This window comes from Miscanthus floridulus, chromosome 6 (assembly GCF_019320115.1).
Source record: "Miscanthus floridulus cultivar M001 chromosome 6, ASM1932011v1, whole genome shotgun sequence".
In the NCBI taxonomy this organism is placed as follows: Eukaryota; Viridiplantae; Streptophyta; class Magnoliopsida; order Poales; family Poaceae; genus Miscanthus; species Miscanthus floridulus.
The window spans coordinates 93,679,167-93,689,782 of NC_089585.1; the positions used below are offsets into that span (position 1 = coordinate 93,679,167).

The 10,616-nt window shown below is 41.3% G+C and overlaps 1 protein-coding gene across 1 annotated transcript; it reads right to left on the minus strand.

The window, feature by feature from the left end:
* Positions 1-217: 217 nt before the first annotated feature.
* LOC136456332 (uncharacterized) lies at positions 218-10,123 on the minus strand. Its single transcript, XM_066456157.1, has 13 exons — positions 9,544-10,123; positions 8,660-8,772; positions 8,524-8,580; positions 7,355-7,450; positions 6,381-6,451; positions 6,251-6,293; positions 6,017-6,097; positions 2,314-2,373; positions 1,900-1,968; positions 1,618-1,715; positions 1,270-1,318; positions 1,142-1,186; positions 218-971 (listed from the first exon to the last, which is right to left on the minus strand). Exons 1-13 carry the CDS (start codon positions 10,121-10,123, stop codon positions 489-491), a joined length of 1,845 nt encoding a protein of 614 aa, XP_066312254.1. The 3' UTR covers positions 218-488.
* Positions 10,124-10,616: the final 493 nt, after the last annotated feature.

The following is a 10,616-nucleotide window of genomic DNA, read 5'->3' on the forward strand; positions in this document are numbered from 1 at the left end:
TGCAACTAAATTTTTCTTTACACGTTGTCCGTCTAAATGCAGTTTAAAAGTATTGATGTACATTCTTGAGTGAAAAACAATATGTTTTGAACATACTATTCAGTAATTAAGACCATCATCCCATCAATCAAATATGTCGAACATGCTATTCCTCTCGCAGATTGCTGAACAGAACCTCATCGTCACCAACTGATACCATTACAAAAAGAATACAAGCTAGTCGCCAAAATTGCTGCAGCATAAGGTTCAAAATAAAATTGCTGCAGCATAAATAAAATAACTGAATCTTCATTTAATCAAGTTTTATCTCTGTTACATAAAGTATAGAAATTAAACAGACAAACAAACAAATCATACGATGGGGCTTCTGGAGCTGCTGACAACTTTCGTCATTCACATCGCATGCCATAATGTGACATGATACTTCTCAATGTCAAATCGAGTCAAATTGAGCTGGACCTTTGCGACCATACTATAAACGATGTTAGTTACCACTTACTAACATGCGTGTACTTTGGGAGTGTATTCGTGAATCTGTCATACTCCTTTGGTCCTTTCCTCCGTTTGCTGCTTCCTGCTTCCCGCTTGGATGATCTATCCTCTCTTGCAACATCACTACTGCCTGAGGCACCAGCCTTCGACTTCTTTCGCGATTTCTGTTTTGATTTTGAGGACTTCCGTTTTTTAGATGGTGATGAACTAGTGTCCTCGGATGTGGATTGACTATTTCTGGGCAATGGTTCATCCTCATTTATCACATGCCAATTATACACTGCATCATTCTCGCTGTCAAACTGTTGGGTGATCGGTTCCCAGGGTTCCGCTAACATATCATTGTTCCAGCCTTTCCGGTCAAGGAGAACTGAATCTGGTCTGACAATGGTACCCAGAATGCTCCTATTATGTCCCAAACTTATAAGCGAGTTTGCATCAGTTAACACAGAGTATGCCTTGGAAAATGCTGATTTCACCTGAAAAAAAGGGAATTTATTCAGGTTTTCTCAAGTCAAAAAATTCCAGAGTAATAGTATCATAGCAAAAGGCAAAATGAGTTAAAGCATCAAACAGTTCCAGTATCACATCCACAGCATCGGCAACATGCAATGCAGAAGCATGAGTAAAAAATCAATAGAGTAATTACCTTAAAGTAGTTAAAGGAATTCTTTCCGATATCATTATCTGGTGCCTGGACATCATGAGTTGAATGAGTTAATCCATTGTAACTCAAGATCCTCAAGTTAGGTGAAAAAGAATGGACAGGTATTTTACCATGGGATCCTGAATCGCTAATAGATGTGGTCGATCATGATTCATAAAGCTATAAAACCAAAATAAAAGAAGAATCAGAGAAGCGTAGAAATAAACTAGTATAAAAAGGTTAGAACGTGGAGAAACTAAACAATTTCACCCTAGCACCTGACAAGTTTTCCAATTATTAAAGGAATTAAAGAAATTCACATATCAGTGTCTATTGCTAGTCTACAAACAACAACAGAATATTTTTAAACAACGACCAAACTAAATGAAAGCAAGATATGTTGCCAGCTCAACAAAATTTGCAAGTCAATAATCAGTGAGTTGTCTGGCATAAGTTCATCTAGTAAATCATCAGCTTACTCTTTATCACTCTTCAAGAAAAAGGTCCTTGAAGAATTGCAAGATATTCCGACGTCCCAATGGTTCAACTTGCGTCCATAAAAATCAAAGAACCTGACCTGCCATAAAAGAGCAGGAAAATATAAAGGGGTGTCCTTTGACTTTTCTTCACCGTCACAAAGAGAAATCTCAAGGGAGAATGAAACAAGAATTTCAAGGTAGGAAAATAGAGCTCACAGTTTGCTGCGAGCCAATATGAAGATATTCTGAGACTGGAACAATAATAACAAAAGTATCACTTACCAAAAGAATTCCCAAATTGTGCTCCTTTGACTGATGATACCCGAGAATATCTTTTCCTCCCCAGACCAACTAAGAACAAAAACCACAGTGGTAAATGATTTATAAGAAAGAATGAATTTTCAGGCCCACAAATAATATGAAACTTCAGACAAGCAAAAAATAACACTACGAGTGAAGTGCAATGCAGCTGAAATAGTTGTGTTACAAGTGTTTAGAGCTAAATAATTCAGTTCTATTAATTGAACTTCAACATTTTTTAGGAGAACTTAAACAGCTAACAAAACATCATCTTTGCTTTCAACCATTTATTAAAGGATTATAGGTTTATACAAGTTTCAAATATCAACTCAAAATCCTATTTGAAAGATCATAAGGAAAAGGCTTTCCAGATCAAAAAGTGAAATCTCATTTCACCTGTAGATGTGTGATCAACATTGTAAGAAGAGCATATGATCCAATTCCACCGGTATAGACCTACCCAGAAAGTGTAATGGTTGTTAGAAATCTGGATCGACACAACAATTCAAGATAACCACCTTTTAATTAAAGGAGCAACAAGTCACTGACTTTTGTTCAATTGTACCTCGTTGAGCTCTCTCTGATGCAGAAAAACTTTCAGAATCATACATAAAGGTCTTAAAGCAGGCAACTTCTTCACAGCATCCTATACAGTACAAAATGGAAAAGGATCATTGTGGTGGTCCAAAACAATCAGGTGAGCCAAAGTACATGTTGAACATCTGCCACAGATTAGCTTCAAACAGAGTACATGCTGCCTCCGTTACTAGAATAGTTAGTTGCCCAGTTCAACAAGTACCTTGATGAAGTCTGCTGCCTGCGGCCCACCATCTATATCAAAGCTGGAACAGAAAAGATTCTTAACAGAGAACTGGGACAACAGAAAAAGAAGTCGAGTATTGGTCTGAGCAATGAAAACAAAACTGCACCTGATGTCAAAAGCTATGCCACTCTTTCTTTCCACAAACTTCACAATTGGCACACGTGCCTTTGCTATTACCTGCCGCAAAAGAAAAACAGTAGTCCATTGACTAAATAAGCAACTCAGTAACTAATAGTTGACAAAGTGGCAATGTCCAATGTTCCAGACGATGGCATTTGGTCACTGCCAGTGGCGGAAGACAGATTAGATTTGAGGTATCACGGGGTTGGTTCATGTTGTGGAATTGGCAGTTTGGCGTGTCATCTAGGGCTAGCAATTCAGCCTTCAGGAGTGGGGATGGTAGGCAGATGGGCAAAATGCTTGGTCACTGGCAGAGAGAGAGAGAGAGAGAACAGCACTTAAGTGTCAAGACCCACGAAACTGGACTGAATGTGAGAGGGATTGGGTGGGCCACACTAATAGTGGCAAAAAGTTCAATGCCCCCAGCAGCAGCGAGCTACTTGCTGTGGCAACTTACAAAACTTTCCTCTATCTCTAGCTTGTTTGTTTCCTTCACACTTCTCAAGTGCCTGTACTGGTCACCTGATCCTGCCTGTGCTGCTCGTGCGACATGTTCGTCAGGCAGCTCAATGACACCACAGGCTCCACACTTTTCACCCTCCTCATTTTTCTAAGCCTCACCATCGTTATTTTATTTCCCGTGTGTTTCTCTGCTCATATTGGAGGACGGCAATCAGCAGGTCGGCAGCCATGGAGCCAGGACCAGCAATTCGCAACAAAGGGCAAGGGATATCATGGCAAAATTAAGGTATGACAGCCCTCCGCCATGTTCCCTACCAAACCAACCAGTTATCATCCCTCGTGGTTAATTCAATTGGGTAACAGCTTGCGTTGTTTCTTTGATGGGAAAAAACAGTGTTTTCCCTGTAGAAACTCATGTTATGAGTAGTTTATGAACCAGAAAAGAAACTCAGAGATTCTTGCACAATATTTTTTTTTTTTTAAAAGTGAGAACTGGACCTGTATTTTTTTAGCAACACCTTTCTGAGACAATGCTTTTGCGAGAGCATATAGACCAACTTGAGGAGTCTTAACTCTGGACTCAAATATTACAACCTGCAACAACAAGCCTAATATGAACTTAAGCAGATAAAGGAGATAGGCATTTCATAAAATGAAGGTGCATGACCCTGTGTGTCCAGGTGAAACATGGGAAGTGCTAGACAACAAGCTTAGGTGATGTACCCTAGAAACTTTCTTTATCAATTACTCCATCCATGCCACTATGTTTGTCCATAGCACACCGGCGCACTAACCCAGTATGTGTTTCAAGAAAATTCAATGTGAAATGACTGTCCATGCCCCTGTTAAATAACATGACGCAACCATTTCTCTTTTTCCAAAGCACTTGGTTGAGGGTAGAGAATGGAAACATAGTAATGACTACACTTTCTCGATGGACAATTGGACAAACATTGTGAGACATTCTCTCAAGGTTATGGACAAACATAGTGACACAGAGGGAGTGTTACAAAGAACAAACAAAGTATGTCTGTCGATATCGAATTAGTTAGTGCAAATACAAGGAATTTCTCTCCCATGTACTAGGAGCAGACTCTTGTTTCTCCTTAGTATTCTTTCTCTTCTTAATAATGAAATGACACGCAGCTCTCCTGTGTCGTTCGAGAAAAAAATACAAGGTGAAGATAGGTCCATACAAACATAGCATGTCCTTCTGACCTACGCATGACAATATTGCTAGCGTGAACTGACACATATACCACTTTTCACCCTCCCTATATGGCAGTTTTGTTGTTTTTTCTGCAATTGCAACAGCAGAAACATAGGATGGAAGTCCACCTTTACCTTTTTCTGTTACTATATACTCCCCTACTATTTATTACATTATCTCAATCATATTATTACTTATGGTAATAGAACTTTCTATTGCTTCAAATTTGATAGTGAATAGTTACGGCTATAAGGACCTCAACTAATGTGTCGTTAAACAAAATTAGAAGAGAAAAAACAAATCTTCAGCTCTTCTTTCTCCTTCATAGTAAAGATAGAGACTAATACTGTCTAACAAAGTAAGCACTATGATCCAGCAATTAATACAACACAATGGAACAGATAAAGTGAAGCACCAAGCTAGAAATATAGAAAGAGGAGGAAAGAAGAATGCTTACATCTATATCACTTGTTGGTAGATAGAGACCTGTCCTGAAAGATCCAAAAACTTCCACCTGCCATGCAAGAGTGGGAATCACCAAAATGGTTCACAGCTATTTGACACAAACTACAGGGGGAAAGAGGGTGTGATGCCTTGCACTGTGGCCATATATGTTTGACAACATCAGAGACATCTTGCACAGCAGCTGTTCGTGAAGATTGCTCTTCAGTAGAAGGTGAGATAAAATCACAGAAGTCAAGAATCTCTGCAACAAAGATACAATATTAGTACTCCAACAGTCAAATTATCCATCACAAAACCATACATACATCTGTGAGTTTTTATTGATCTCAAGTTCTACTAGTTCAAGTGCTAAAGATAAATGTGATTTGAATGTCTGGATCAACTGCATAAGTAGCTTTACTATTTCTTAAGTATAATATCAAACTGGTCCTTGAGACTATTGTCTAACAAATTCCAAGTAACAATCAGCTCTATCGGAACCAAAAAAAGTGTTTGGCATCATAGCACTCTCTACACAGTTTCTGCATCCAAATACATGAAGACCACACTACAAGGTACTCCCTCCATTCCAAACTATACTTCACTTTAGCTTTGTCCTAAGTCAAACTTCTCTAACTTTGGCCGAGTTTTTAGAAAAACATATCTACAAGTTCAAATAAATGCACTATCAAGACATGTCATGGAGAATTGAATGTACTATTTTGGCACTCTAGCTGTATTTTTCTATAAATGCACTATCTTGGGGCGGCCATGCTACGCCAAATTACAGGTTACTGAAGCTCTGTATGGCAACCTATAGTTTAGCTATTCTGATATATTTACTGAAGAAAATGTGATCTTTAATCTGTTATATCGGACCACTTCACTGCATCAGTAATTTAATGCCACAGCAGAGCAAAGTCCATTTAGTTGCGCTATAATTTAGGCACTAGAAGCCACAAATGGATCGACACAACAATTCAAGATAACCACCTTTTAATTAAAGGAGCAACAAGTCACTGACTTTTGTTCAATTGTACCTCGTTGAGCTCTCTCTGATGCAGAAAAACTTTCAGAATCATACATAAAGGTCTTAAAGCAGGCAACTTCTTCACAGCATCCTATACAGTACAAAATGGAAAAGGATCATTGTGGTGGTCCAAAACAATCAGGTGAGCCAAAGTACATGTTGAACATCTGCCACAGATTAGCTTCAAACAGAGTACATGCTGCCTCCGTTACTAGAATAGTTAGTTGCCCAGTTCAACAAGTACCTTGATGAAGTCTGCTGCCTGCGGCCCACCATCTATATCAAAGCTGGAACAGAAAAGATTCTTAACAGAGAACTGGGACAACAGAAAAAGAAGTCGAGTATTGGTCTGAGCAATGAAAACAAAACTGCACCTGATGTCAAAAGCTATGCCACTCTTTCTTTCCACAAACTTCACAATTGGCACACGTGCCTTTGCTATTACCTGCCGCAAAAGAAAAACAGTAGTCCATTGACTAAATAAGCAACTCAGTAACTAATAGTTGACAAAGTGGCAATGTCCAATGTTCCAGACGATGGCATTTGGTCACTGCCAGTGGCGGAAGACAGATTAGATTTGAGGTATCACGGGGTTGGTTCATGTTGTGGAATTGGCAGTTTGGCGTGTCATCTAGGGCTAGCAATTCAGCCTTCAGGAGTGGGGATGGTAGGCAGATGGGCAAAATGCTTGGTCACTGGCAGAGAGAGAGAGAGAGAGAACAGCACTTAAGTGTCAAGACCCACGAAACTGGACTGAATGTGAGAGGGATTGGGTGGGCCACACTAATAGTGGCAAAAAGTTCAATGCCCCCAGCAGCAGCGAGCTACTTGCTGTGGCAACTTACAAAACTTTCCTCTATCTCTAGCTTGTTTGTTTCCTTCACACTTCTCAAGTGCCTGTACTGGTCACCTGATCCTGCCTGTGCTGCTCGTGCGACATGTTCGTCAGGCAGCTCAATGACACCACAGGCTCCACACTTTTCACCCTCCTCATTTTTCTAAGCCTCACCATCGTTATTTTATTTCCCGTGTGTTTCTCTGCTCATATTGGAGGACGGCAATCAGCAGGTCGGCAGCCATGGAGCCAGGACCAGCAATTCGCAACAAAGGGCAAGGGATATCATGGCAAAATTAAGGTATGACAGCCCTCCGCCATGTTCCCTACCAAACCAACCAGTTATCATCCCTCGTGGTTAATTCAATTGGGTAACAGCTTGCGTTGTTTCTTTGATGGGAAAAAACAGTGTTTTCCCTGTAGAAACTCATGTTATGAGTAGTTTATGAACCAGAAAAGAAACTCAGAGATTCTTGCACAATATTTTTTTTTTTTTAAAAGTGAGAACTGGACCTGTATTTTTTTAGCAACACCTTTCTGAGACAATGCTTTTGCGAGAGCATATAGACCAACTTGAGGAGTCTTAACTCTGGACTCAAATATTACAACCTGCAACAACAAGCCTAATATGAACTTAAGCAGATAAAGGAGATAGGCATTTCATAAAATGAAGGTGCATGACCCTGTGTGTCCAGGTGAAACATGGGAAGTGCTAGACAACAAGCTTAGGTGATGTACCCTAGAAACTTTCTTTATCAATTACTCCATCCATGCCACTATGTTTGTCCATAGCACACCGGCGCACTAACCCAGTATGTGTTTCAAGAAAATTCAATGTGAAATGACTGTCCATGCCCCTGTTAAATAACATGACGCAACCATTTCTCTTTTTCCAAAGCACTTGGTTGAGGGTAGAGAATGGAAACATAGTAATGACTACACTTTCTCGATGGACAATTGGACAAACATTGTGAGACATTCTCTCAAGGTTATGGACAAACATAGTGACACAGAGGGAGTGTTACAAAGAACAAACAAAGTATGTCTGTCGATATCGAATTAGTTAGTGCAAATACAAGGAATTTCTCTCCCATGTACTAGGAGCAGACTCTTGTTTCTCCTTAGTATTCTTTCTCTTCTTAATAATGAAATGACACGCAGCTCTCCTGTGTCGTTCGAGAAAAAAATACAAGGTGAAGATAGGTCCATACAAACATAGCATGTCCTTCTGACCTACGCATGACAATATTGCTAGCGTGAACTGACACATATACCACTTTTCACCCTCCCTATATGGCAGTTTTGTTGTTTTTTCTGCAATTGCAACAGCAGAAACATAGGATGGAAGTCCACCTTTACCTTTTTCTGTTACTATATACTCCCCTACTATTTATTACATTATCTCAATCATATTATTACTTATGGTAATAGAACTTTCTATTGCTTCAAATTTGATAGTGAATAGTTACGGCTATAAGGACCTCAACTAATGTGTCGTTAAACAAAATTAGAAGAGAAAAAACAAATCTTCAGCTCTTCTTTCTCCTTCATAGTAAAGATAGAGACTAATACTGTCTAACAAAGTAAGCACTATGATCCAGCAATTAATACAACACAATGGAACAGATAAAGTGAAGCACCAAGCTAGAAATATAGAAAGAGGAGGAAAGAAGAATGCTTACATCTATATCACTTGTTGGTAGATAGAGACCTGTCCTGAAAGATCCAAAAACTTCCACCTGCCATGCAAGAGTGGGAATCACCAAAATGGTTCACAGCTATTTGACACAAACTACAGGGGGAAAGAGGGTGTGATGCCTTGCACTGTGGCCATATATGTTTGACAACATCAGAGACATCTTGCACAGCAGCTGTTCGTGAAGATTGCTCTTCAGTAGAAGGTGAGATAAAATCACAGAAGTCAAGAATCTCTGCAACAAAGATACAATATTAGTACTCCAACAGTCAAATTATCCATCACAAAACCATACATACATCTGTGAGTTTTTATTGATCTCAAGTTCTACTAGTTCAAGTGCTAAAGATAAATGTGATTTGAATGTCTGGATCAACTGCATAAGTAGCTTTACTATTTCTTAAGTATAATATCAAACTGGTCCTTGAGACTATTGTCTAACAAATTCCAAGTAACAATCAGCTCTATCGGAACCAAAAAAAGTGTTTGGCATCATAGCACTCTCTACACAGTTTCTGCATCCAAATACATGAAGACCACACTACAAGGTACTCCCTCCATTCCAAACTATACTTCACTTTAGCTTTGTCCTAAGTCAAACTTCTCTAACTTTGGCCGAGTTTTTAGAAAAACATATCTACAAGTTCAAATAAATGCACTATCAAGACATGTCATGGAGAATTGAATGTACTATTTTGGCACTCTAGCTGTATTTTTCTATAAATGCACTATCTTGGGGCGGCCATGCTACGCCAAATTACAGGTTACTGAAGCTCTGTATGGCAACCTATAGTTTAGCTATTCTGATATATTTACTGAAGAAAATGTGATCTTTAATCTGTTATATCGGACCACTTCACTGCATCAGTAATTTAATGCCACAGCAGAGCAAAGTCCATTTAGTTGCGCTATAATTTAGGCACTAGAAGCCACAAAATTCAAAACAATTCCCGAACTTAAGCTACCAAAAATCCACTGCGCAAAAGCACCAAACTAAAACCCTCACCCTTGTGTAGTTGAAGCATGGGGCTCCTAAACCGCCTCCCTCCTCTGAACCACGCGCGCTCCGACCCCTGCGCCGGCTGGTCCTCCAAAGCACGGGAGCTAGAGGGCGTCGCCGCCTCAGCGGCGGGCGCCGGGGCCCGCGGCGATGCCGGCTCAGGCTCGGCCTCGACGGAGGCAGGGGCGGAGACGTCGAGCGAGAAGAAGTCCGCCGCAGGGATGTCCGCGAGCGCATCCCCAGCCGCCGTTATCTCGGTGCGGAAGACGGCGTAGGTCGCGGTCGCATCATCCTCGTCCTGCCCCGCGGCGGCGGCGGCGTCATCAAAGGCCTCCTCCTCCGGCGAGAAGGCGAAGTGCAGGCCCGGGAGAGCGTCGTAGACGTAGTTCGTGGCGGGGACGGACGCCTCGGCCTCCATCTCCGTGGCGGCGGCTGGGGCTGCTGCTGCAGTGGCGGTTGCTGGCCTCGGCGGCGCGGGGTAGTAGAGAACGGCTCGTTTGCCCTTCCTCCCCCTCCTCCTTCGCTTTCGCGGTGGCGGTGGCGGCCAAGGCCACGCCCACGCGTTCGTCGCTTCCTGCAGAACCATGGATTGGGCTTCTGAGGCGCGCGCTGGCTGGAGCCTGGAGTGGAGCAGGCGGGCCGCGCAAGTTTGCTGACGGGGGTTTAGGCCGTGGCCAGGCCTATAGAAGGAGTGAAGTCGTAGCTCTGCAGGATTCATCCGCGGCCCACGAAACGTACCGAGAGCGGACTTCTTTTTTTTTCCTTCTTATTTGCTTCTCCTGTTTTTTCTCCCTTTTTAGACCAAAGGCATTGGCCCTGCTTATATTGAAAGCACATAACGGTAGCTGCTGGGGATACCAGCTTACAGTTTAGCATTTGCAACAACAAAGTTTAAGAAAGATAAGCAAAGAAAGATCCTGATCTTGAGGGGTAAATTTACTTTCCACAGCTCTGTCATTCTCAGATCAACATTGCCACTGTGTTTCATAAATCTGTACAGAGATTTGGTGGAGAATTTGCCTGAAGGTTCCAGAGCCCAAATTACAGTGTCATCCTCTTCTGAAAAGACTATTAACTCT

Bases quoted from the DNA above. Each gene is read 5' to 3' on its own strand.
- LOC136456332 (XM_066456157.1), bottom strand. From the start codon at position 10,123: ATGGTTCTGCAGGAAGCGACGAACGCGTGGGCGTGGCCTTGGCCGCCA. The intron at 8,581-8,659 runs GCATCACACCCT...CTTGCATGGCAG, and splicing joins ATATATGGCCACAGTGCAAG to GTGGAAGTTTTTGGATCTTT. The intron at 2,374-6,016 runs GTACAATTGAAC...CTTTCTGGGTAG, and splicing joins ATCAGAGAGAGCTCAACGAG to GTCTATACCGGTGGAATTGG.